At 38.2% G+C, this 27450-nt stretch overlaps 2 protein-coding genes across 3 annotated transcripts; both read right to left on the bottom strand.

The window, feature by feature from the left end:
* Positions 1-73: 73 nt before the first annotated feature.
* LOC141435766 (tektin-2-like) lies at positions 74-14279 on the bottom strand. Of its 2 annotated transcripts, none has more exons than XM_074098577.1 (7): positions 13966-14279; positions 12051-12258; positions 11368-11576; positions 10193-10289; positions 4974-5102; positions 3510-3733; positions 74-613 (listed from the first exon to the last, which is right to left on the bottom strand). In XM_074098577.1, exons 1-7 carry the CDS (start codon positions 14142-14144, stop codon positions 352-354), a joined length of 1308 nt encoding a protein of 435 aa, XP_073954678.1. In that variant the 5' UTR covers positions 14145-14279; the 3' UTR covers positions 74-351. The 2 variants fall into 2 exon arrangements, with proteins under 2 accessions (XP_073954678.1, XP_073954679.1); XM_074098578.1 differs by having other exon boundaries at positions 12051-12250; positions 13966-14091.
* Positions 14280-15242: 963 nt separating this feature from the next.
* Positions 15243-26466, bottom strand: LOC141435884 (pickpocket protein 28-like). The gene is made up of 10 exons (XM_074098722.1): positions 26327-26466; positions 25251-25493; positions 23637-23751; positions 23047-23201; positions 21594-21819; positions 20883-21150; positions 20057-20122; positions 17157-17337; positions 15655-15746; positions 15243-15373 (listed from the first exon to the last, which is right to left on the bottom strand). The coding sequence occupies exons 1-10, from the start codon at positions 26464-26466 to the stop codon at positions 15243-15245; spliced, it is 1617 nt and encodes a 538-aa protein (XP_073954823.1).
* Positions 26467-27450: the final 984 nt, after the last annotated feature.

The following is a 27450-nucleotide window of genomic DNA, read 5'->3' as shown; positions in this document are numbered from 1 at the left end:
CCTATTTCATAAGTACCTATCTATTCATAATTTGGAAGCATGTTTGTTAAATAAAATCCTTTAAAATACCAAGAATACTTTTATTTGTAAAAGCTATAGTTATATAAATTAAATAGTACCTAGAATTATAATAATTATATACTATGAATATGCTATCTCCAAATCTTACATATAGCAAACACCTAGGTAGGTAGGTAGGTACGTTCTGTAATCTGATATCAAAGTAGACACTCAATTATTTCATACTAGCCTTTGCCTGCGGCTTCATTCATAAGTGTAATGAGACCTTTAGGGTCGCTGGTGGAGGTTCATTAGGAGAGATGTTAATTTAATTTCTACCCTCTAAAACAGTCAAAAATCGAACGGATAGTCATCTATCTCATCTTCTTCATCTTCCCTTATAGTACTTAATGGGATGTTCGATGGAGCTCTACTTTTAGAGTTAGACTTTATCGAATCGGAGTCAGTCTTTGAAACAAAGCTTGCTTGAACAGGATCTGATTCGATGTCTCTACCCTGGATCCTGTCTTCGTCTAATCTTGCCACTTGGGATATATCTTCTTCCACGCAGTTAATTTTTGCAACAGACGCTGTTAGCTCCGACTGCAAAGAACTGGAAAAGGTTTTGATGTTGTTAATGAAGAGTAAGTGTTAAGGTGTTATAGGTAGAGTAATTCACGATGACGCGTGCCGTGGTTCTTATTACAGTTTCATTAATGTATAATTTTGACAGAATCACGCATCTTCATGGATGGTATTAGGTATAATACCAAATATAACATTTTGTTCAAGGAGTTACGTGGCACCGTAGCTCTTAAACGAGTGAATCGATTTGAATGCGTTTTTTTATTTGAAAACAGGTTTTCTAGCGATGGTTCTTAGATATGTTTTACCAAAATCGGTTCAGCCGTTTTCGAGATATTCAACTTTTTTCTAACCCTAACGAATCGGTAGTATCTAAGTGCCTGCATTTGATTCCTTGCATGCCCGTTTCTCATGAATCTCTCGTCTCTCACAGATAGGTACAGTCGCCATCAGATATTTCGGAGCGGCCAAGGTGGACAAAAATATCGGCACACGCACTCTTTTATTAAGGTATTCATCACTACTGGGCACAGGCCTCCTCCCATAACAAGAGGGCTTGGGCCGTAGTGCGGATTGGGAACTTCACACGCACCATTGAATTGCTTCGCAGGTTTGCGCAGGTTTCCTCACGATGTATCCCTTCACCGCAAAGCTCGTGGTAAATTTCAAATGTAATTCCGCACATGAATTTCGAAAAACTCAGAGGTGCGAGCCGGGGTTTGAACCCACGACCCTCTGCTTGAGAGGCGATAGGTCAAACCACTAGGCCACCACAGCTCCTCCATTAAGGTATTAGAGTTCATGTATCGATAGTTTTTTTTTTTTTTTTTTTTTATTTATTCTCAAAAAAAGGTACATAATTTTATTTACATAACTAATTTCGCCAAACTATGACGTTTATTGGCGACACCTTGACCGCTCCGAAATTTAATATCTGATGGCGGCCGTACCTACTAAAACTCTAAACCGGAAACGAAAGGTCGCCATACTTTGCTTTGTACTTTATAACTTAAAAACCGGCCAAGAGCGTGTCAGACACGCCCGAAATAGGGTTCCGTAGCTATGGCGTAAAAGTTAAGTACTTAATATTTTTCTAAGGATTTCCTATTTTGTACGGAATATTCCAAGTTTAGGCATATTTTATACCTTAGGCTGCTATCGTCTCAAACTACTAATAATTCTCAAGAAAACTATACTCAGGATGGTAGTAATACCATCCTGAATTTTTTCAAATTTTTCCACCCACCGGTTTAGATTTTTTTATACGCTCGTTTTTAATGAAAATTTGCCCTTTGAAGTTGAATATTATGCAAACAAATCACTAAATCGAAAAATTGTTTTAGCAAACCCCTAATGGTTTTAAAAAACTATCCAACGATAGCCCACGCTACAAGGTTGGATAAGAAAAAAAAATCACACACACTTTACGTCTATGGGAGGTAGGTACACTAAAAAAATATTTTTGAATTTTTTATTGTACCATTTTGTCGGCATAGCTTACATATATATTCTTGCAATATTACAGCTTCCTAGCATTAATAGTCCCTGAACAAAGCCGCGGACGGACGGACAGACAGACAGACAGACAGACAGACAGACATGGCGAAACTATAAGGGTTCCGTTTTTGCCTTTTTGGTTACGGAACCCTAAAAAGGGAGTTCCGGTGTTCAGTCACGTGCTTTATTTAGGCTGGTCTTGCAAATTTGATTAAAAGTTTACAAACTACCCTCAACATTGTTAGAAGTTTTTACTATAATCCCGTGAATATACTTCCTACTTCCAGAGGGTAAGTTAAGTTCAGTTTACAGGCCCTATATTACGAAGTGCAAAATTCGAACTACGTAGGTATCTTGCGGTCTCGCTAACGCTAATATTATTTAATACGAGAGTGAGAGGGACGGTACAATACGAAATTCGATTTTGGAATTTCGTAGTAGCCTTCAGTTCCTTTATGTCTCATGAGAAGTTGATTATTTTATCAAACTGTTTATTTATAGAGTCATAATGTTTAGGAAAATCATGCTATTTACAGAATAAATAAAAGCAATAATTTTATGACATATCACTATTCATTTAATCGTGAATTAGTTTTTGGTAAAAAAAAAATTAATACAAGCTTTTTTTTGCTGACTGTGTGACTGTACTTTTTTGTATTGTCCTACACTATATTTGCAGATCAAATTTCAATTCGATGCCATTAACTGTTCAAGAGTTCCTTCCTGTGGAGACGATCCTGGCTGGACTACCAGGATGTTACTACCAGATAATTTTATCATGTCACGCAAGTTACATAAGTAGGTATACCAAATTTCAAGTCAATCAAACTTCTGGAAGTTGGTCGAATTTAACTTTCAAGATTTGATTACAGACAGACAGACAGACAACGGGACCGGTGAAACTAAATAAAAGCTTGTAAAAAAAACCGGCCAAATGCGAGCCGGGCTCGCACATCAAGAGTTCCGAAGGTATATGTATCATTGAGTAAGTATCCAGTGTTAGCAGCTAGAGGTCTAAGCAAAATGTAGTGCGCACGCAGTGTGGGGTAATTTTGGATTTTTACGTTACAGATATACACAAGGCTATAAAAATTGAAATTTTCAGACTTTAGTCATTTTTTGTGCTAAGTATAATATCTACCTTCATATAGGTAATTTCAAGCTTCTAAGACAGCCGGAAACACTGTAGATTTTTTGGTTACGACAATTTGTAGCGTAGGTAGTGTGTGTACTTACCTACCTAGTTCTAGTTTGGTACTTACCTACCTATATAATAATATTATGCTTAGGTACCTATTAACACGGACAATGCAGAGGAAGCGCCTGGCTAAGTATAGGTACCTACTCTAAGCAATTATAGGTAACTGTACTTACACGAAGACAAATCACAATTTCTATTTCTAGTCAAAACTATAGAATATTCTTACGTAATTCTCTCAATGTTATTCCTTAAGTACTTCAAATACTGCTTCAGCCTATTAAGCTCATCTCTCAGTTTTCTATCGACGTCGTCTTTAGTGAACTCCTTAGCTGGCCGTTGTTTGCGATCTGCTAGTCGGGCTTCCATAAGACGTATCTTTTCCATGGTTTCTACGGTATTTTTTTCAGAGGTCATCAGTTCTTCGGCTAAAGAATTGTAGTCTCGTACAGCCTGTGAAAAGAAACAAATGAAAGATGGAAATTGCTCTAAACAAAGTACCTATGTACCTATAGGCGCGTGTGATTTTTTTCTAACTGATTGGTATAAAACGCCTTCTAACTATTTCTACTTGCCTTTTTAGATTTTCGTAGGATTTTATGCGTAAAATTACATTTTAAATTAAAACCAGCCGTGTATGTCAGACCATGCTCAGTGTAAGGTTCCATAGCCGTTACTAAAAGCTTTGTAACAAAAAATTTAACTGCCGATAAAACTGAAAAGTCAAAAATAATAAACGTTTTTTATTTAACCTAATCTACTTTTTTTTTTTCAAATTTACATGGGACCAACTTCGGTATTCCCTATCCAATAAAAAAAGAATTATCAAAATCGGACCTAAGTACTCTGCAGAAAGTTATGTGTGGTCATACATTACAATCAGTGAGTGAACAATAATCATCCCTTGTTTTCCTATCCTTAGGGTTACATTTTTTTCCAAATTGATATGGAACCAACTTCGGGGTAATATACACTTTCCATTAAAAAATGAATTATCAAAATCGGACTACTCCGTAAAAAGTTATGCGTGGTCACGACTTGAGAACCTCCTTCGTTTTTTTCGTTGGTTACAAATAAATACTTACAACGTGAAAAACTTTACCAGCAAAACTTTATGAGCTAAGAATGCTATGGCCAAGCACTAACGTCCTTTTGATGAGAAGCGTGAGTGAGATGAAGATGTGAAGAAGATGAATTGTCTTTAGCAGTTTTGCTAAGGGCATCGGAATTCTTCACTGCTGTTTATCACCTTACCTCTCTGCCATTTCAGCTCTCGAAGCTTGATACCTATTCTTGACGTATTGTCTCCTCCGAATCGGTCTTTAGCACAGTGCAGTTAGTCATCGCAGGCAGCTTGTGGCGACTGTTTGTGAGTGAGCGGTCCCCTCCCACGCAGCATAAAAAGTCTGATTCGGCGAGGAAGACTACCTCACGCAGATATGAAAAGAAGCTTGGCAGGTTCGGCGATTCAGCTAGGCATGGTGAATGGCCTAGAGCGATAGTAGAGAGCGTATAGTTGCCAGCGGTCAGACATATCATATCTGCGCGAACGCTTGCGCACCTTAATATATCCGGCACTTCCGATTAATTAGAAGTCGAAGTGGTCCTCATGGCCGAAATCGATCGGATCATCATCATCAAGGGCATCGGAATCCTGCTAAACGCATCGGTATTCTCCATGACTGGTGCTTACCTCCTCTCTCTGCCACTTCAGCTCCTGCAGCTTGCTCTTATTGACGTGCTGTCTCCTTCTCAAGGCAGTGTCCACTTGAGTCGCGTGCGCCTGCGCTGCCAGTGAAAGCTGCGATCTTGCACCTCGGACCTCGAAACCCCCGATAAATTCAAAACGTTGGCAATTTATTTATACGGTACAGGCAACGTCATAAATAAGTAATCACTTTTGTACCTGTTTTAATGAAACAACGGTAGACATGTTTATTATCTATATTTATTGGTTGTTCAAAAACCTATCAATACACATTATACGTTCTGAAACTCTCTTATGATTTGATGTTACAACACCTTCCCCTTTAAATAGTTTTCCTATGAAAGTACACTTTAGCAGCTTACTACAAATCTAACCTTTGAGGTGGTCGAACAGTTCTACCACTTCTTGTTCTAGTTATATTAGTATCCGGGGAGCGTACTACCTTATTGTCAGGAGGTAGAGTGTGGTTCACTACAGGTTCATAGACACGATCATACATCTCTGGTGATAATGACCGTTCAAAAGGCTTGTGCTTAGTGTATGACTTTCTTAATTGACCTGATGTTCTTCTTAACAATTTTCCATTTAATTCTATCCAATAAGATCTGGGCTCATTTGCTTTTTTAATTATAGTAGCCTTTTCCCAGGTTCTATCCTTATCGGTTCGGGTTACAATATTTTCTCCTTCCCTAAAAAACACTTCCTTCCTATTTGCATGCCTGTCATACAAAGCTTTAGTTACAGACTGGTTTAACTTTAATTTTTTGTACACATTGGTTTGTATTTTTGGCTGCAAATAATTAATTGGGGTAGGTATTTCACATCTTAGGTTTCTACTTTGCAATATTTGAGCTGGAGTAATGTTAATCCTTGTTAAAGGAGAATTATTATAGTGGAACAAATTGTCCCTAAAATCATCATGAGTATCAGCAGATTTTTCTAGTATTTTCCTGCTTATACCCACTGCTTTTTCTGCCATGCCATTGCTTTTATGATGGTATGGGGTACTTGTGATTAAAGTTATTTCTTTTTTCTTATAGTACTGATGACATTCATGTGAAGAAAATGGTACATTATCAGAAACTATGTATGACGGAAATCCGAATCTGCAAAACACTTCTTGCATTCCATTTATGACAGATTTAGAACTTTTGTCTGCAATTGGTACAATCTCAAGCCAGTGTGAGAAATAGTCTATTATAATTAAAAAGTATTTGCCCCCAAAGTCTAAGATATCCATACCAACTTTGTCAAATCTCAACTTAGGTAGTTTGTGTGGTAACATGGGTTCCCTGCAGTTTTGTGGCATGTACTTTTCACAGGTTTTACATGATTTTACATAATTAATAATGTCATTTGTTATACCAGGCCAATAGAATAACTTTCTGGCTTTCATTATGCATTTGGATGTGCCAACATGCCCTTTATGAATTAGCTGTAATACATATGGTCTTAGTGATTTTGGTACTACTATTTTGCTATCCATAAATAAGATTCCGTCTTCTACATAAAGTCTGTCGATTAATGGATAATATATTTTGATTTCTGGTGGCAATTTATTAACAGTTGGCCAACCCATATAGTAAAATTCACATAACTGTTTTAATGTGTCATCTTCAGTGGTACTTTTTTTAAACAATTGTTTTTTCTCAGCGCTCATAGGTAAGTATTTTGACACTAAGTGTACCATGTCTGTTAACCCTAAATAATATTCTGTTTTATTTAAGTAATTTCTCGATAGCATATCTGCAAAAATTAACTTTTTACCAGGCACATAGATTAAATTTAAATTATATTTTAACAATTTTAATCTTATTCTTTGTAATCTTACTGAACCTATTTTGTTTATTTGTTTAACCATTACAGACAATAGTGGTTTATGGTCTGTATGTACTTCTATTTCAAGGCCATATATGTATTTATAAAACTTTTGCGTACCAAAGTAGATTGCTAACATTTCTTTTTCAGACTGGCTGTAGTTTAGTTCAGCATCATTCATGGCTCGTGACGCGCAGGCCACCAACTTGTCATTTTGAATCAGGCAACATCCTAGGCCACTTTTTGAAGCATCACACTGTAAAATAGTTTTAAAATTAGGGTCAAACGTAATAAGAGCTGGGGCTTTCGATATTGCCTCTTTCAATTTTGTAAATGAATTTTCATGTAAATTTGTCCACTGAAACTCTACATCTTTTTTTTAGCAATTTGTATAAGGGTGACAATAACTCTGACATGTAAGGTACATACCTTCTCACATAGTTGAATGACCCGAGGATCCTTTGGAGGTCTTCTTTATTTTCTGGGCTCTTGAGACTGCGCAGGGCTTCTACTCTCTCAGGGTCCATCTTGACTGTTCCACCTCCAAAGACCTGCCCAATGTATTTTACTTCTTTTTTCCTAAACTGGATTTTTTCTCTGTTGAAGACTGCTTTCACTTCTTTTGCTCTTTTCATCACCTCTTTCAGTACATGGTCATGTTCTTCCTTACTTTCCCCCGTAATTAGCAAGTCGTCGAACCAGATGAGGACATTTTTTATGTTTCCAAATAGATTTTCCACCTCTTCTTGAAAAACTTCAGGTGCATTTGTGAGCCCATATGGTAGGACTAGGTATCTGTATACCCCAAATGGAGTAGCAAAACAGCATTTCCATGACGCCTCTTCTGTTAGTGGGCAGTGGTGAAACCCTTCTTTCAAGTCAAGTACCGTAAACCAGTTCATTTTGTTTAATTTTGCTGTTACTTCATCCAGTGTTGGCATGTGTTTTGGTTTTCTAATGATATATTGATTTAAGTCATGTGGATCCAGACACAACCTTATTTTTTTGTTTGGCTTTTCTACTAACACCACTCGGTTTACACATGCCTTATCACTTAGAGTGTCTACTTTCATAATAGCATTTCTTTCTTCTAACCTTTTGAGTTCTTGTTTTAGTGGCTCTTGTAATGTTATGGGAATTTTGGTTGATGGGTGACAAATGATGTTTGTTATTTCCCTTGTAGGTATATCCACTGGTTTTTGAAATTTCCCTGATCCCGAAAAGACTTCACTGTGTAGGTTTATGAATGCTTTCTTCTCTTCTTCTTCCTTGTCAGTGGTTTCCTTCTGTACATTATGTATTCTTTTAATTAATCCCAGCTTGGTGCACCCTTCACTGCCTAACAACATTGTTTTACAGTTGACAACCATGAAATCTAGGTATGCATTTTTGTCCTTGTACTGGCATAACAGGCTTATGCACCCATCGGGTTTCACTTTTGATCCATCAAATCCCTCTAGACATGTATTTGTTGGGATCGGCCTAATAACTGATGCAATCCTCAGTTTCTTGTACATTTGTCTTGGTATGATGCTGACATCTGCCCCAGTGTCAAGGCGGCATGTGATTTTCTGCCCCTCAATTTCTATTTTTTCTGTCCATTCATTATTAATGACATAGATGCCTTTCACCATATTGCACATGATAGAGCTGTCACTGTCGCTGTGGTCTTGTTGCTCAACGGTATTAATTTTCCTGTTTTTAGTATAGCAAGATTTGGAAAAATGGTTCATGGCTCCACACAGTGAGCATTGTTTGCCATAAGCGGGGCATTCTCTTGGCCCATGTTTTGTCTGGCAACGTCGACAGTTAAATAATTTTTTCACTGACTTTTGTTTGTTGTGGTATTGAACTCTGTGTATTTCCGGCTCCTGATTTATTTGGGCAACTTGCTCGCGACTTTGTTCGCTGGCTCTACAAACTGCTGCTGCCTTTTCCAATGTTAAGTCTTCAATGCGAAGCAAGGTTTCTTGAGTTCCTTTGTCTTTAATTCCATGGACTATTTTGTCTCGCAGTAAGTCATCTTCAATGTTGTCACTTTTTTTATAATTGCATGTATTTATTAACTGTCTGCACGTGGTGAGGAAGTTTTCAAAAGGTTCGTCTTTTTGTTGTGTTCTTTGATTGAATAGGTATCTTTGAAAGACATCATTTTTTCTTGGTCTTACAAAATCTTCGATAGCCTGCAGCGTTTCTTCGTAAGTTTTTTTCTCACTCCCGGGTATGGTAGCTATTATTTTTACTGCCTCAGGTCCTATTACATTTCTCAGAATTGCCTTTTTTGTTTTATCTTTTGCCTCCTCGCGGCCCGACACGATGATGTAATCTTCAAGCATCGTCTTCCATATCTGCCATTCGTTGGCTGCATTCCTGTTTTGCAGATCAAAATTAGGTGGCACCTTTGCTGCACTATCCATTTTTGTGTTTTATTTTAACTTTATCACCGTTTATACTTTTATTTTCTTAGTTTTTTTCGACTGCGCCATGTTTTAATGAAACAACGGTAGACATGTTTATTATCTATATTTATTGGTTGTTCAAAAACCTATCAATACACATTATACGTTCTGAAACTCTCTTATGATTTGATGTTACAACAGTACCTTGTCATTTTAACATCATGTTTGATAAGCCACACGAAATTGTGTAGTTACCAACTGAAAACGACAAGGTACAAAAGTGATCACTTATTTATAACGTTCACTGTACGAGAAATATCATACGAGTTTTGGTAAATATCGTAGATGATCAATTATTTCTAAATCCGTAACTAAGCAACTCTGCATTATAAAACAGTCCGTACAATATTTCTGGCACCGTATAGGTAGAGAAGACAAATAAAGATTAGAATCTTATTTATTTATACCTACTTTACACAATGCTAACGTCACTGACGTCGTAAAGCTAAAGCCACTAAAGCAAGACAGTTGAAATGACAACTTTGTGCACCGTGAATGAGCTTTTCCAAATTGCCTTTTTTAAATCTTCCCTGAAGGCGAAGCCGTGGTCATGAACTAAGCCAAGAAAAACAATCTTAGAAAACACTCATAATGGAGATAATATCAATGGCTAATACACACTAGCCAGTCCGTCTTAATAACATAACCAGTACCTAGAATAGGCGCGCTTTAATTACATTCAAACGATAGTGCCATGTTTTAAACTGCGATCAGAGGCCGTGTTGTCTAACGTTTCTGACTCTGACGCTCGCGATTGCAATAAACGACAGTTTTTGTATGCGAAAACAGTCATTTGATTGTGATCGTGAGTGTCAGATGCGTTAGGTAATGCGGACTCAGTTCTCCCTCATGCAATCAAATTTGTGGGGAAGCCTATACTTACACAACAGCCAGCTGTACACAATAGATTATCTAACATATACATACTTGTTGTCTAATAAGCATAGCATCAGTCAGGGCAGATAACCCCTTCCTTTTCAATGCAAGACATCGGTTCTCCCAGCGTGTCAAAGGCGAATAAGTCCTGCAAATAAACAATGAAGAGGTAATCATGCCGTACGCGATTCTAGAATAAGCCGGACCCATGGCTTCCCATGGCTGTCGTAAAGGTGGCTAAGGAACCTGATGCGAGAGTGAGCAATAGTTCTGTATATTACTAATAACTACAAACTACGAACCCTAGACTCTAGCTCTGTGGCATGGCAGGCGAGGCCAAAACACCACAATATTTTCCCAGTCATATATAAAGATTCGTTGCCAATTCTTAGCTGTGATGAGCAGTCGTGACCATTCGTTTAAGAGTTAGAATATGGTGAAGAAAAATTTATCATCCATTCTTTTACGCTCTGCCAACTTTTTTCTACGTCTTCTTGGAATTTGTTAATCTCTCGGGAACCACCTATTTTTCATAGGTTAATAACCTAACTAACAAAAAGTTGAAAAACCCCTGACTTTGGCACTATCTGGCATATCGCAAAAACGGCTAAACCGATTATGATAAACGTTACATGTCTATTGTCTAAGAACCATCGCTAGAAAACCTGATTTCAAATAAAAAACCGCGTTCAAACCGGTCCACCCGTTTAAGAGCTACGGTGCCACAGACACGGTGTTGCAGGTGGTAGGACCTTGTGCAAGGTCCGCCCGAATTGCTACCACAATCTTGTTCGCTAATCCTGCCGTGAAGCAGCAGTGCTTGCACTGTTGTGTTTCGGCGTGGAGAGTAAGACAGCCGGTGAAATTACTGACACTTGAGATATCCCATCTTAGGCCTCTAGGTTGGCAACGCATCTGCAATACCCCTGGTGTTGCAGATGTTTATGGGCGGTTGTGATCTCTTACCATCAGGAGACCCACTTGCTCGTTTGCCATCCAGTCGCATAAATAAAAAAAAGACAGAAACACAGACAGACACACATAGCGGTTAAAGTTATAACTCCCCTCTTTTTGCGTCGGGGGTTAAAAACAGCCTATCTTTTCTCAATATGCACACTAAATAGTTATTAAAGATCGGTATAGATAACTAACAAACAATATCGAGAGACAAAGAATGTGTGTAAAATTCAAGCTTGGAATCGTAATTTAGTGACACAGGCACTAACTTTTTCTTATTTTTTTCGCCTTTGACAGTAGCAGTTCTAGTTTCAAGGTCAATGCTAGCACAACTCTCTTCCACTTCTATAGTCTGCTGTTTCATTAAAACATCATTTTCTATTTTCTTCTGGACCTTTTCGAGAACATTTGTCTGCTCATCTAGCTCCTTGATAATTTTCTCGAATTTCTTTTTCTGGTCACGAAGAAATCCATGTTCCTGCATCACATGAAGAAATTGTACCTATACTTAACAATACCTCTCAATATGAGAGGTCCATCAGAGGTACGTATAGGTATATACTCGTATAGGCTGGGATATATTATGATGATAATACTCAGAGTCACTTCCTTCATAGCCACGAAATAATCTAACCTAATCAACTTAGATTAAAAAACCCCCGATACTGTAATTTAAGTAAATTTATCTCAAAACGAGTGAAACAATTGCAACTAACAACCATCGCCAAGAAAGTAGCTTTCACTCTCAAAAACCACATAAAATATAAGTCCATCCATTTGAGAGCCACGATGCCACAATACACACAGACAGACTGACCTTGGCATCAAACTTATTTAACACTCCTCTTTTTGCGTCGGGGGTTAAGAAAAAGTGAATGAGAAAATGTCCACATCCAAGACATTGATAATGGCTGAGATAAACATAATGTTACAATAATTTTAAATTTTATACCTGCATGATAGCTTCTTCAACACTATCAGACTGCGGTGTCATCGCTCCGGGGCGGCTGCCCTCCCTCGACCGCCTTCGCAACTCCTCCTCGACGCGTTGCAACACAACCCGCAACGCGTTCTGTTCGTAACGCAACGCGGTTATAGCGCCTTCTAAACGCTTTGCGAGATCTTCTAGCACCCAGCGCCAAGATTCTATGTCTGAAATTCTAATGATATGCAAGCTCTAACGGCTTGGCTAAAAAGCCGTGGCAGCCTGGTCTCTAAAGAGCTCGAATATATTAGTTCATTTGGAATTTATGTGCTTTTCGGTGAAAGAAAACATAAATAAAATAAAGGCTGAGGGACGTATTATATATCGGGTAAATTAAATTAACTAATTAAAAAATGAAATAAAAAATAATACAATACAATACAATACAAAGACTCTTTATTGTACACCAGACATAGTAAGCGATACAGAAAACAGATACACAGATAAAAAAAAATTACAAGGTGAGCAATAGGGGTTTAAATAAATTAAAAACCTCCGTTCCGCGTCGTACCCGGCTCAAAAGGGCCCATAATTCCAGCAGCGTTTCCCCGCTGTATGACCAGCGCTATCTGCCGAACCAGGTACGACCCGGAGCTGGGGTCGCAAATTCGCAATCCCTGTCCCGCAGCCTGCGGCCCAGCTCCCACACCAAAGATTTGGCCTCAACACCCCAAGGGCCAGCCGTTTCGACCGCACGGGGCACGGGTAAATAAATATTATAATGTAGCTTGGCGTACGGAGCCGAAAATTGCTCCGAAGTGTATAGTCTGTCAAAAAAGAGAAGAAATTAAAAAGTGGCAACACTGTAGTGTCATCCCTTTCAAACCCTGTCAAACCAAAAAGGGAGGACACTACAGTGTTGCCACTTTTTAATTTCTTCTCTTTTTTGACAGACTATAAGATCTCATGGATATTACTTATATCAAGTACCTATACCACGCATTTTTAATCGTCGTATTGTATCATATCAATGGATCAAAATAATGTGTAATTAATAATTTATACATCATGTTTTTTAGACTATACACGTATACGCACAGGCCTCCTATCAGAATGAGAAGGCTTGGGACAGTGTTATTCAGGAAAATCTTTGAACTGCTTCGCAGATATGTGCAAGTTCTTCCTGATGTTTCCTTCACCGAAAAACTCGTACCTACCTATCATACCTATTTCAAATGCTGTAAATGCTGTAATGAAGTTAAGGGTCGTTTTCTCAATTAGAAACTTTTCCTTTTTGTGTGCGATTGGTGACGTATGTACACTAATGTACAGTCGCCATCAAATATTTCAGAGCGGCCAAGGTGGTCAAAAATATCGGAACATGCAATCTATTCTCAAGGCATTAGAGTTCATGCTCCGATATTTTTGATCACCTTGACTGTCTCGAAATATCTGATAGCGACTGTACAGTCAACCAATTTGAATTTTGGGCCACTATGGAACCTATCATCTATTATAAATGCGAAAGTTTGTAAGGCTGTTTATTTATTTGCTACCTGTCCACGTCTAAACCGGGAACCAATATAGATGAAATTCGGAATACAGATAGTTTGAGTCCCAGGAAAGGATATAAGTAGGATAGTTTTTATCCCGGAAAATTGTATAGTTCCTATAATAATGTTTACCGAATGACGTTTATTATTACAACACGGTTCTATAATGGCTTGGGAACCAAATTTCGAGGGTTCTCCGGTCAAACTCAATAACTCGATCCTAATAATTCATAAAAATTTCGAATTTAAACTTCTACATTTGTGTTCTTTTTTCAACAGTCAATTATTTCGAATTATCCGGTTTGACCAGGAAACCCTCGATTTGTTGACTACGGTACCTAATTATATCGTGACTAACATAACCTAACCAAAAATTACAATCTTCTTACCTTTCCTGCAGACACTTTTTAAACAAATACTCGTTGGTCTCATGCTCGAACTTGTTCATTGTGATCAGGTGCTGTGAGCTGTTGACCTGTTCCAGCACTTTGACATTTAACTCGTCGCTGAGGGATCTCAAGTCTTCTACGCCACATGGGGCTCCCAGGTAACCATCTCCCGAAAACATGGTTACGCATTTGATTGTAGATTTTCTGACTTTTGAGTTAACAGTTGAGAATAAAATATATATTACTATAGTATATTTGAATGTAAATATCAAATATGATTAGAAACTTTTGATTTGTGATGACATTTGGAAATGTTAAAGCAGGAGGTTTTGAAGGATGCATAAACACGATGCAGGTCTAAAGAATTCAGATTGGTTATGGTATTGTGGAATTGTATGTAAACTTTGATTAACCGAAAAGGTTTAATCAAAGGAGGGGTTATCTTTTCTAGTGTTTCTATCTTTGGTTTATATGAGATGTTTGGCGGCTCAGATATTTCCCGGCTCGCTTTGGAATAACTAAAGGGCGATTCAAGAGAAGCTTTATGTTTTGTTCCATCTTTTCATTCTTTACAAGGTATACCAAAGTGGTTGAGTTAAATTAACCTGTGCAAATGAACAGAGGAAATACTGTGCGACGAAATTAGAGTAAAATAACATTAGTAATTTGATTAAAATCTCTTTATTACGCATTAAACAAATTCTTATTCTAAACTTTAAGATTGAAAGTGCGAATGTGCCTGAAGCAGGAGTAGAGCCGCAACATATATACCCCCTCAAGTTTAGCGTGGTGCGGCGGGTTGGGACGAGCGAGCGGCGTTCATGTTACGCATACAGACAGACATATAGAGCCAGCCATAGCGTGCACTCAGGCCGCTTCTATACCTACGTTACACTGGTACACTTACCTGCATGTGTTTCACGTGAACGTTTAACCGGCCCGCCGCACACTTAACTTGAGCGGGCACTCAAATCGTTACACTTATCTAGTCGTATTTCATCGTTACTTAAATTAGTTAGCTAACTAATTAGTTAGTTATTGATCGAATTGGTTAGCCCTGGTCGTTCTGACTTCTAACACGCCACTCGCAGCTGGTAACTGCCAGTCCCGCACATTCATGAGCGCCGCATTTAGACACTGCGGGCAAAGGGCCGTTAGCCCGCTACCCGCCACAGATGGTGACTCAGAACGAGTTAGGTAGCTAACTTTTTAGTAAAGTAACTATAAAGTACCAAGTACCTAAGTAGGTAGATATTTTATTTGTTGCACAAAGTGATCTAATTCATATAACGCTGGCAGATCTGTGTGAAGACGATGTGCAAAGGCCTTAGGATGATGAAGTACACCAATTCAGCTACGCTGATGATGCTGAAGCCAAGAAACAGACTCAGCAGACCACCAATAGCACCTGAATAGAAGAAATTAGACTTCTGTGCACATGAGCAGACCTTGAGTTTATGAGTCCTGAGCTAATACTACATACTTGGAGGCCTACAGCTAAGTACCTAATAATCAACTAATTTTTAATAAAACTGATCACAGAAAAAAGTTTGGTTCGAATACTTCCAATGTATCTGCTTCAACGTGACCGCTATCAATTACTGAATTAGAAAAATTAGCACTTGATCATCCATTGTTTACGAAACTTGTTTGTGAAAGCATTTAGTTATATCACAAAGTTTTACTTACCAACGAAATAGTAATCGTCATATTGCGCGTGTCGATGTTGACCGAGGAAGCTGTCGTCGTAAAAGTGGACGTTTATGCGAGTTATTTCACCCCTGTTCAAATAAATATACAAAATTAATAAATAAATAAAAGCTCCATTTTTACAGACACCCAATGAATTGCATTTAGGTAGAACACATACAGGGTTGGGCAGATTAAGTGTCCTAGTTTTGTATCGGCATTTTAATTAAATGTTGTTTTTTTTTTACATTATTATGTTTTTTATTGAGTATTTTTTCGTCTTTATTAAAGCCATCTCTATGCGTCATAAATTATAAAAGACGTTCATGAGTGCAAGTAAATTCAGTAAGTATTTATTCGGTATTTATTTATTGCAACACCTTTTACAAAAAAAGATGCCCTGTTGGGGGTTGCCGCTAAGGATTTGAGAATATCCCGCCCAACGATCAATGAGTCGTATATTACGAAATGATCTTGGATTGAAGCCCTACAAAAAATAAAAAAGTCACGGATTAACAGTAGCCCAGAAAAAAACTAAAGTGAAAAAATGTAGGGAGTAGTAAAGTGAAAGCCTGCTGCTGCTAGCTTGGCATGAGGGCGATGAAATTATTTTTTCCGATGAAAAGATGTTCGAATTGTAAGACAATCACAATCAACAAAATGATCTTGATTATGGTGTTTTATTGAGGGAGATTCTAGTGGATAAATTAGCCGTAAGTATAACGGTTCCAAAGTGCGTCAGCTGTCATGGTAGGGGGTACGATGTCGCCCAGAGGCAAGCTACCACTGCTCTTCATTGATCGGAGAGTCAAAGCCAACCAAGACTACTATATTCAGAACGTGATGCAGGGTCATAAGTTGGAATATGTTCGAAAATTGTAGGGGAACGACTATTATTGCTTTCAACAGGACAGTGCCCCATTTCGCAAAGCTAAACGTACTCAAGACTGGTGTCGAACAAATTTGACGAGGATCTTCACCAGACTTGAAAACATTAGACTTTTCGATATGAGGGTATATGCTCCGCAAAATTGGAAGCACACTGGGTATTAATTGAAATTCATTCAAGCATTGGTTGGTCAAGATAGGTATAGGATGGTATACCCGACGAGGTAGTGCGTGCCGCGTGCAGTTAATTCTATAGGAGAATGCGTTCCAAACTATATGGAACATGAAATGATTGTTTATGGTATTTTTTTATTCTTTTTCTGTCCTTCAAATGAAATGTGTTGACTTTTGTAATTCTAAATTGATCTGTTCAATAAACGTGATTTGATTTTCTATAAAACTAAATTTTCTTTATTTGTTCCGCATATTCAATCAAAGTGCCCATAGCACAAGGTCTATAACCAAGTATCGTGCAGAACATTTAAAAGTGGTCCTTCGAGCCGGATATTCAAGTGCCCATAGCACAAGGTCTATAACCAAATATCGTGCAGAACAGAATGCGTAAAGCTATGTAAGAGATTGCGAGTTTATTAACAGAAAACTAGTTTACTAACGGTCCTGGGGAGCCCCATTTCGGAGACTCGCTGGCGTCAGGCTTCAGGTCAGAGTAGAACACCTGGCTGTTGTAGAGGACGTCGTTGCAGGCGGGATGGCAGGAGCTGGAGGCACCGGTGGGCCGCCTCTGCTCTTCACTGTCTGCGAAGTACGCGTATATCAGCTGCTCTTCCACTTTCGCTGGAAAAAATAAAGAATTGTATAAGGCTGCACACTTGACCGATTTTTATGAATTGTTTTGTGTATATTCGGTAGGTCTGTGAATAGGACGTAAACTATTTTTAATACATCTACGTGGATGGAGTCGCGGGCAACAGCTAGTAATATCCATGAAAGAGTCGTTACTAACTGTCTTAAGCGTCTGGAGCTAGAAAATTGAGGTTTGGTAGACACTCCTTGATATATTATACAGATGTGCACTTAGAAGTTATTTATCGATGTGGAGGTTTTGAAGTCAACGCGTACCTATATTTTTTAGGGTTCCGGAGCCAAAATGGCAAAAACGAGACCCTTATAGTTTCGCCATGTCTGTCTGTCTGTCTGTGTCTGTCTGTCTGTCCGTCCGTCCAAGGCTTTTCTCAGGGACTATCAATGCTAGAAAGCTGTATTTTTGCACGGATATATATGTAAACTATGCCGACAAAATGGTACATAAAGAAATTAAAAAAAAAATTTTTTAGGGTACCTCCCATAGACGTAAGGTGGGGGTGATTTTTTTTTCTCAGCCAACCCTATAGTGTGGGGTATCGTTGGATAGGTCTTTTAAAACCATTAGGGCTTTACTACGACAATTTTTCGATTCAGTGCTGTGTTTGCGAAATATTCAACTTTAAAGTGCAAATTTTCATTAAAATCGAGCGTCCCCCCCCCCCCCTCTAAAATCTAAACCGGTGGGTGGAAATTTAAAAAAAAAATCTGGATGGTAGTAAGTATATCAAACTTTCAAGGAAAACTAACGGTTTAGTTTGCTTGAGAATTATTAGTAGTTTAAGAGTAAATAGAAGTATATATGTATACCTAAACTGGTAGATTCCGTATAAAATACGAAATCCTTAGCAAAATATTACTTAATTTTTTCGTAATGGCTACGAAAGCCTATTTCGGGCGTGTCCGACACGCTCTTGGCCGTTTTTTTTTATGTAAGACCTTGATAGAGACTGAAGATTTTGATAATTCTTTTTTTATTGGAAAGCGTATACCCCGAGGGTGGTCCCCTGTGGTACCCTAAGGGTAGGAAAACAGGGGATGATTGATCAGTCACTGATTGTAATGCATGACCACTGATCAGGCATAATTTTTTACATAGTAGTCTGATTTTGATAATATTTTTTTTTTGTTGAATAGGGTATACCTTGAAGTTGATACTATATAAATTTGTAATAAAATTACCCCAACGGTGGGAAAAAAGTATAAAATAAAAACATATAAAAAAAAGGAAACCGCCGAAAAAACTGAAAAGCAGAAAATAATAAACCTTTTTTTTTATTTAACCTTAATCTAGATACTAGTTTGAAGTCGGTGTCTCAGCACGACCCAGCAGGAGTGGGCCTATAGTCGTCTACCTCACCTACATACTATATAACATGGGGCTTCAATCACTCCTGCTGGCTCGTGCTGAGACATCGACTTCAAACTAGTACCTAGATTAAGGTTAAATAAAAAAAAGGTTTATTATTTCCTGCTTTTCAGTTTTTACGGCGGTTTAATTTTTAAGTAAAAAAGTTTTTATTTCTTGGATTGAAGAGGAGTTCAAGCTATCGTATGTACACATATAAAAAACAAAACACTTCATAAAATGTTACGCTGCAAGTTCAGCTTTAGGATTCGGCGGTAAATTTTTGCTTCGTGAAGCATAGAAGATGCTACAATTCAGCAAGCGGAAAATGTAATTTAACTGTATTCAGCGAATTCCTTGTAATATTAGCAACAAATTGTTTACGTTTACATCTCAGATATTATTTCTGCTTGAAGGCTTATCTAAATATGTGGCCTTGGTTACACTATCCGCTGCCTTCAAAAGCCTAGACCAATGTAAAAGCTAGACAAGTATGCGTATCTTGCCGTCCCGTTGACGCTAATATAATACGAGAATGAGCGGGATGATATGATACGAACTTTGATTTTCGAATTTCGTAGTAGCCCCCCTGATGATTAAAGCACTTTGAGGGGAGCCTTTGGCCTAACCTTGCACTTATTTTATTCGCTAATTTTAAAAAGTACTATTAGTTCCATTACATTAATTAAACTACCTAAGGCTTTCCTCAAGTCAAGAAGATTTTTTTTCCTCATATTCCTTTTATTTCGATATTCTTACGGGATTGGTATAAAATACCTACCAAAAGTCCAACCACTAGGATTAGTTCTCGCAGTTGTTTTGTTTTTGCAACATTAATAAAATCTATGATGTAATTTTTGGAATTATCACGAGTTTTTTAGCGGAATCCCGAACTTTCAATTCAATTGCTAGACCAGGTTTATGCGTTCAAAGCAGCAGGAAAAGGACAGTAAAAATGAATTTTCTCTTAAAAAACATTTATCATCATCATCATCATCACCCCAGCTTATATACGTCTCACTGCGGGTCACAGGCCTCCTCTTAGAATGAGAGGGCTTGGGCCGTAGTTCCTACGCGAGCCCAGTGCGGACTGAAAACTTCACACGCACCATTGAATTGCTTCGCAGGTTTGTGTAGATTTCCTCACGATGTTTTCCTTTACTGTAAAGCTCGTGGTAAATTTCGAATGAAATTTCGCACATGAATTAAAAAAAACTCAGGGGTGTGCGGGGTTTGAACCCAAGATCCTCTGCTTGAGAGGCTATAGGCCAAACCACTAGGCCACCACGGCTTCTAAAGTAACGTCATCAAAATAACTGTGATACTATTAAGAATCAAACTCACCTTTGACATCATTTATGCATTGGAAGTCCAAATTCGTGGAGCAAATGGGATCCGAAGGTAGTTTCCCTAAAACAATAATCTTAGAATAACGTTTATTTAATACCTACGTGAAACTTTCAGGTTGAGTAGTTAAATTACCGAAAGTGTTTATCATAGTTATATTGTTCACCTTCCATTTATAACTTTGGAGGGTTATTTAATGGTTTGCCAACAATACCAAAAGTTACTCGGCCAAAAGAAAGGTCTGCCAATAGAGTTTTCTACGAATCAAAAATCTGCGTAATTAAATTCGGTATACTTTTTTCAGTAGCTACCAGATTTAATTTATACTATCATCTATTTTACTCTTTATTATAACCATAATGGAGTAAAAGAGATATCGTGATATCACAAAGTTGTCTCCTTCGTATTCGTTTATCCATATTATCGTAACACTTTTGATCATTCATTTGCCAGCTCCAGAAAGTTCCCCAACTTCCCCAACGTGCAGCCGGGTTTTTTAGCCGGCGAGAGTCCGGCACTGTCTGGGTCCTCCCTTTCCAATCGTCCATAATGGTTTTTTCCCGACTGCACGCCCTTATAAAGCACCTCATATAAAATTAGCAAGATTAAAAACAAGTAAACAAAAGTAAGCAATTTGGCCCTTAAGACGATACAACCACAAAAAAAACTACTCATGGTATTCGTTCATTTCGCAACTAATGTTTGGCAACCTGATTCATTTCGCAACTTTTCATTTCGCAAACTCTAAAACTGTAAATATTTCAGCAGTTGCGAAATGAATCAGGTTGCCAAACGTTAGTTGCGAAACATACTCATAGCTTACTTGGCCAATTAAAAGAGACGCATTTACATACGATCCTTGCCTCTCGGACCAACAAATCATGCTTGCAGTTACTGTCCGTATACGATTCATAGTACTCCAGCTGCCGTTCATCCTGGAAGAAGCATTGCCGTCTATCTGGGAGCAAGGCTCTGAGGGAAGTGTCGGTTTTGTATGTGATGGGATACACTTCGACGGTCGTCATCCTGTCCATGGGAAGACGGATGATGGTGCTAGTGTAGACATGGTCGGTGGGAGAGCTGATGATTACCTGGAAGAGGTAAATTTAATCAAGATTCCCACGAAATGTTTGAAGAGAGTGATTTTGCTTACAAATATTAATTACAGAAATTGTAAAGCTTTCGGTTCTTTTATTACTAAACGTACGTACGAGGTTTCAATTTATACTTATTGAGATAATACTCGATCAAAGTCAAATTCAAATTATCTTTATTTAATTAGCTACTTAAACATCTATGAGTGAGTAGTAACCCCAAATTTTATTACATGGTCGCCATTCGAGGACTTTTCTCTCTCAACGGTTATCCTGTTCTTCAACTTGCATATTCTTCGAGCTATATCGGTGACTTTAGTTCTTCATCAAATTTTGGGTACCTATTCCGGATTTTATCACGTAAATAAACTCCGAGCATAGCTCTACTAAGTTTGTATCACATTCAAGATTTCACCCTATAAATCCAGATGGAAACTCACGTTAAATCCAACGCTTCCCCCTTCACAATCAGGCTGATGCTCACTGGCATTCAAATACAGCTCCACGCCCAACCCATTGGCTTCTCCCGAAGCCATAACCCTGAAGGGGTGCATGGTAGGGTCGGGAGGAAACACCTTTGGATAGCCCGCGTCCAGACCCCAGTTCAGAGGCTGTTGGAGGGCATCTTGGTTGAAGGAACGTTGCCAAGGGTGGGTGACGTTTGTCCTGGGGGAAATTGAGATCGTGATAAGGGTGCTTATAAATATACTGAGCTTCTAGATATGTGACCGAATCGCGCTTAGGTATACAACATGATGAATGGTTACCATTACCACCGAGGGTGGCAAACAGGGCAAACGCCCAGGACCTCGCACAGGCTGGGACCCCGTGCAACAGCTCAAGTAGACTTACAATTTATAATTTTGAATGTCTCGTTCTCAGTCCACAGAAAAGTAACTGCATTAGATATTTGGCACTTTGGCATATAGTAGGTGCTATATAGAACCGGGCAGGACCTGACAAAGATATACCGCGCGGGGCCTCCCAACGTATTAGGCCGCCACTGCATTTTTGGTTTTATGAACGTTACTTGAGTAGACATGTAGTTGTCGGCGGCCGATCGTGAAATCCGCCAGATCACGAAATTTCTAGGCATACTTATCGTGAATATGCGCTATTTTCATTAACTTTAAAAAAAAATATCATAAAATAGGCAAATTTAAGACACCTATTTGAAGGATTTTGGTTTTAGTTGTGTTTTAAATTTTTTACCCTATTTAGAAATTACCGGAATCATAGCTAACCATAGTTGCCAAGGCGTTAAAAACTATGTTTATTGTTGTCCATCACAATTATTTTAAAAAACGTAGTGTCTTCTGTCACCTGGCAGTGTTAGAATTAGGCGGTTTAGTTATATCGTTTATTTACGATGAAAGTCAAACAAAGGTCAAACGTTATTTTGCAAATATACACACGATCAATTAGTATTTCTTTACAAAAATGTTGTAAAATGATTTAATATACCTATTCCTCGGAATGGTTTTGGAATTAGACCACATTGTAAAAAAGTGATCAATGCCAATTGGCTAAAGGACATCCGCCATATCGTTAAAAACTCACCGTTTAACGATTTGCCTAGTGACTTTAGGCAGATCATGAAATTCCTATAGGTATAGGCATATCATGAAACGCCACCATATCTAGATAGATATGCCTAGGAATTTCGTAATCTTTCGGATTTTACGATCGGCCAATAGATACACAGATCGCTATCGAAGCACTAAAAACTTTGTTGCTTTTTGATTTTGAAAGCAAGTACTTCCCGTGGAAAGCAAATATCGGAATAAATATTTATTTACATACCAAAAATCATTCAAATCCGTCCAGATGTTTAAAGAGTAACAGACACGCATACATATTTGTAATATTAGCAGAATTTTACTCTGTACTCACATGCCGTTCAGCGGGAGGCTGTTAAAGGCGAAACAAAGGCCGTAGTTGGTGAAGATGGGCTGGAATAGCTTGCTGCAGCACTCCTCCGTCAGCCAGGCGGCGTCGGAAGCGCGCCAGTAGCAGGACTTGACGACCTCCGAGCATTTAGGAGAGCCCTGGTGGTATTGCAAGAAATAAGGCGGAAATGTGATTGCTGAGCTCTGATTGGCTGGCCCACGGTCAAGTAGTGTAGCTAGTAGCTTACACCCCAAGCTAATTTTATTTTCGATATCGTCATTACATATTTAGTAATTTTGTGAAATAGCATAGTGAACTAGAAACATTTATTTTTTGTAAAAAAAACCGAGTTAACTGATAAATCAGAGTTAATTAGTGTCGATTTTGATATGATCTGTCATCCCTAATCCAGGGTTAACTATGAAACTTTTAATCCTAGGTGCAAGCAGCCCTACCTACTACCTATGACAGACGAATGTTAAGATAATAGATAAAGGTCAATCTGATTCTTCGACAAAGTCGATTTATATCAAATCAATTTTATATCTACCTACCTACTATGTATAATATTTTTGTAAATATTGGTTACGTACCTTCGAAATAAACTCTTTGAGCTTGATACTTTCCTCCGGAGTCATTCTATCATCGAGAGCGCGAATTTCTTTGCTCATGTGTGGACACACAAGTGATGCGAAAAACTTTTCTAGGCTGCAATATAAATAACTTCCAAATAAATAAAATCATCTCATCTCCATCATCTCTATCTCCTTTATGTACGTGTAAGGAAGGTACCTTCAGCAACTTTCTTTTTCAAAAGCTCACCATTCTATCGGCGTGATCATTATGTATGCCAAAATACTGCTAGACCGACTATACAGACTTGTTTAAATTACGACGTAATAGTATGAGGCGAAAATCCCGTGCAACTGGGCTTTAGGCACTTGTCCCACTGCCGACGATGAACGAGAAGCGAGTAGAGCTAGAAACGAGTTGGCGAGCAGCTAAAAGCGAGTGCGTAGTTCCTAGTTTTGTCGCTGGGCTAAAAGCGAGTGTACATTCGAACAATTGGAATTCTAAATTCTCTTGTCAAGCAGTGCGATGTCACTATGACTTTTTCTACGAAAAGGTTCCTCGTGGGTCACGATTCAGTTGGTTCGAGTGTACGAGCGTGACGGACGAATACTCGCACTATTGATTAAATAAAGTGACGGCTGTTTTCTCCCAGCGTGAGTTCAGACTACCAAGCGAGCGTCGCTGAATTCAAATTCAAATCATTTATTTCATGTAACAAAACACATAATATATCTCATCATTATATATCTGAGCGAGCTTTATTTTTGATAGCTCATGTCGCTGCTACGAACTAGTGTGGAGAGTTCTCGCCGGTAATGTAAACAACCAGCGATCGACTATTACTATGTGTTTAATCTTTTACTGACACGGGATCTATACCTACTTATCTATAGTTCGTTTCTTGAGTTAGAAAACAGTTGATGGCTAATAGCTTCCTCGCCGGCGGTGGGACAAATGCCTTACACGTTTTAAAAGCAGTGCTCTATTGCCTTCAAACATAATCAGGTTATTGTACGCTGTATCCATTAAACCTTGATACAACTTTTGTATAGGGAATGATATGGACTTTTGATCTCATTTTTCTTCATTTAAGTATTTCAGTTTGGCAACGGATATTTTTGGATTTAAAGAGTTAGTGGGTGGATTATTATTGCGTGTGAATTCATCATCATCATCATCAACAACAACATCAAACACTGCTACAACCTAAATGAGAGGGTTTTAGCCGCGGTTCCCACGCAGGTCCAGGGTCGATTGGAAACTTCTCACACACTATTGAATTGCTTTGCAAGTTTATATTATATCTTCCGTCACGAAATAAATTTAGATTATAATTTTGCACATGAATTTCAAAAACTCACAAATGCGAGCCCGGGTTTGAACCCACGACCCTCTACTTGAGAGGGCAATAGGTCAAACCAACTTTACCACCACGGCTTTTTTACGGCGTTTTTTATTTTACTACATATTTTTCATTAGATACATAACATCTTCATCTTCCGAATATTTAGGATCTGATTATGGGATCCTAGAGAAATCGAGGGCAACTCTCACATTTTATAAGCACACCTATAGCGATTTCTGGTATTTTTTTTAAACCGGTTACAATATCTGACCACTGAAAACATACTCACTTCGTGAACCCACTGACGTTCTTGTACGACAGCTTCACATGCAAGTGTGGGCATAGGACCACAGTTGGGAACGGTACAGCCCACACCGGAGTGGGCAGCGAGTCGATGACATTAACAAAAGGCGTCGACGTCCACTTGGAGAACAGTTGAGTGATGTTCACGGCGCATATGGCGATACTGACCATCACAATTATGACCCATGCGGTGCGCTCCTTGCGAGAGAAGGTGGGTTCAAAGATATACCTGCCAAGATGACAGGATAGGTTAGTTAGGTTGCGGTAAAAATGACAGGGCGGGTAGTTCGACAAGTGCCGGTACTAGTAATCAAGTGCGGGTAGTCCGAGAGCGTTTATACCTGCTGAGCTGGCAACGTTGCATTTTTGTTAGTTTTTCTCGATTATTTCATAAAAATTGAATGAAAATTAAAAATGTTGTCTGATAGAACACTTCTTAATATATAAGTTAATGTGTCTACTCCAATAATTATTCGGTACAGACTTTTATTTTCTTTAAAAACCGGTTATAAACATTAATTCGTTTTTAAAGAATATAAAAGTATATCACGAAGAATTATTGGAGAAGACACATTAACTTATATATTAAGAAGTGTTCTATCAGACAACATTTTTAATTTTCACTCAATTTTTAAGGAATAATCGAGAAAAACTAACAAAAATGCAACGTTGCCAGCTCAGCAGGTATAAACGCTCTTAAGCAGCATGATACCCTACACTTCAGTCTACTCGTGACCACGGCCACTGTAAGTGGTCGAAACAGGGAATTATTACTCGTTTCTTAGCATGATAATGATAAGTCCCGATTGTGGTATTAATTATTAACAAATAGCTGTTACCCGCGACTCCATCCGTGTAGAATTTGGTTATCGGTATCCCACGGAAGCTTTGCAATTTTCCGGGATAAAAACTATTCTATATCCTTCCCCGGGTCTCAAACTATTTGTGCACCGAATTTGAACGAGAACAGCTTAGTTGAGTGATGCTCACGGCGCAAATGACTATTGTGACCATAAAGGCTTAGTACAGCTCTTCTCGAAGTAAATAATGAATAGTACTCACTTCACACCGTGCAAAGATCCTTGACAAAACAGAAGCTTGATACCCTCGCAAATTTCTGCGAACCACGTCTTAAACAAAACCTTATGAGCCTTTTCATCGCTTTTAATCCCTTTACCATCTTTACGATGCACTCCCAACATTTTAGGACTAATATACTTAAAATCCTTTAAATAAAAATCTAGTAAATATTTGTTATTAATTTTATCATTTCGAATTTTAACTTGCTGCATTGTGGCTTTGTGGCTTTATGATGCTGGTAGACTGGCAAACGACAATAATGGACTATAGAACAATAATTGTAATGGCGTTAACTGTTGTTTTAAAGGCTACGTTAATTTTCTTCATGTATGTTAATACTGTCGGTAGTAAAAGTTTGTCGGTTTGTTGTGTCGTATAATTTTGGATGTAAACTTCGTCGACTTAGTGTTTTGTCTCTTTCTTTTCTAAAAACTACGTAGTGCGTGCCTTTCGTCATGCGAATTGATACCGCATTACCGCAATACAAATAGCTACCATTTACGCAATCAGAAACGGTAATTAATAATAATGGATCGTAAAATTTTCTTTTTCAAATTTTTGCTTGGAACATCTCTGTTAATATTCATTCACAAGTTTTTAATTTATATACTGTACCCCAAATACCTCAATAGCTTTTTTTTATTTAACGTTAGAGTATTGCATTTATTTTTAAATTATCTTAATTAAAAAATAAAACATATTTCGCTATTTCAGTGATTCTACTTGATTTCTAACTTTACACTAGTGATTTGTACTTATGCCCTAAACAATCCACGCCTGTGGCAAAATCCATAAGTAGCCGTAGCCAGCCTTACCTTCTATGTGCTAGCAATTTTTTTGATGCTGTTTATGGTGCTCCCCAAGACGTGATGCCCTAAGCAGTTGCTTAATGTGCTTATGGACCTTCAATCCCACTAAACTAATATTATTAATGCGAAAGTTTGTGAGTGAGCGAGAGAAAGAGTATGTTTGTTACTCCTTCACGCTGGAACAGCTGGACGGATTTGGATGAAATTTGGTATATAGATAGCTGGGTATCTGGAATAAAACAAAGGCTACTTTTTATTCAGATATTCCCACGGGATAGGGATAAAACCTCGAAACAA

This window comes from Choristoneura fumiferana, chromosome 15 (genome assembly GCF_025370935.1).
Source record: "Choristoneura fumiferana chromosome 15, NRCan_CFum_1, whole genome shotgun sequence".
Lineage (NCBI taxonomy): Eukaryota > Metazoa > Arthropoda > Insecta > Lepidoptera > Tortricidae > Choristoneura > Choristoneura fumiferana.
The sequence above is the reverse complement of the archived record's forward strand: the minus strand, read 5'-3'. Positions and strand labels throughout refer to the sequence as shown.

Bases quoted from the DNA above. Each gene is read 5' to 3' on its own strand.
- LOC141435766 (XM_074098577.1), bottom strand. From the start codon at position 14,144: ATGTTTTCGGGAGATGGTTACCTGGGAGCCCCATGTGGCGTAGAAGAC. The intron at 3,734-4,973 runs GTAAGCACCAGT...TTCTTTTCACAG, and splicing joins TGAAGTGGCAGAGAGAGGAG to GCTGTACGAGACTACAATTC. The intron at 614-3,509 runs GTAAGAATATTC...AACCTTTTCCAG, and splicing joins AATAACATTGAGAGAATTAC to TTCTTTGCAGTCGGAGCTAA.
- LOC141435884 (XM_074098722.1), bottom strand. From the start codon at position 26,466: ATGTTGGGAGTGCATCGTAAAGATGGTAAAGGGATTAAAAGCGATGAA. The intron at 21,820-23,046 runs GTGAGTACAGAG...AATTTCCCCCAG, and splicing joins AGCCTCCCGCTGAACGGCAT to GACAAACGTCACCCACCCTT. The intron at 15,747-17,156 runs GTTAGTAAACTA...TTATTTGAACAG, and splicing joins AAATGGGGCTCCCCAGGACC to GGGTGAAATAACTCGCATAA.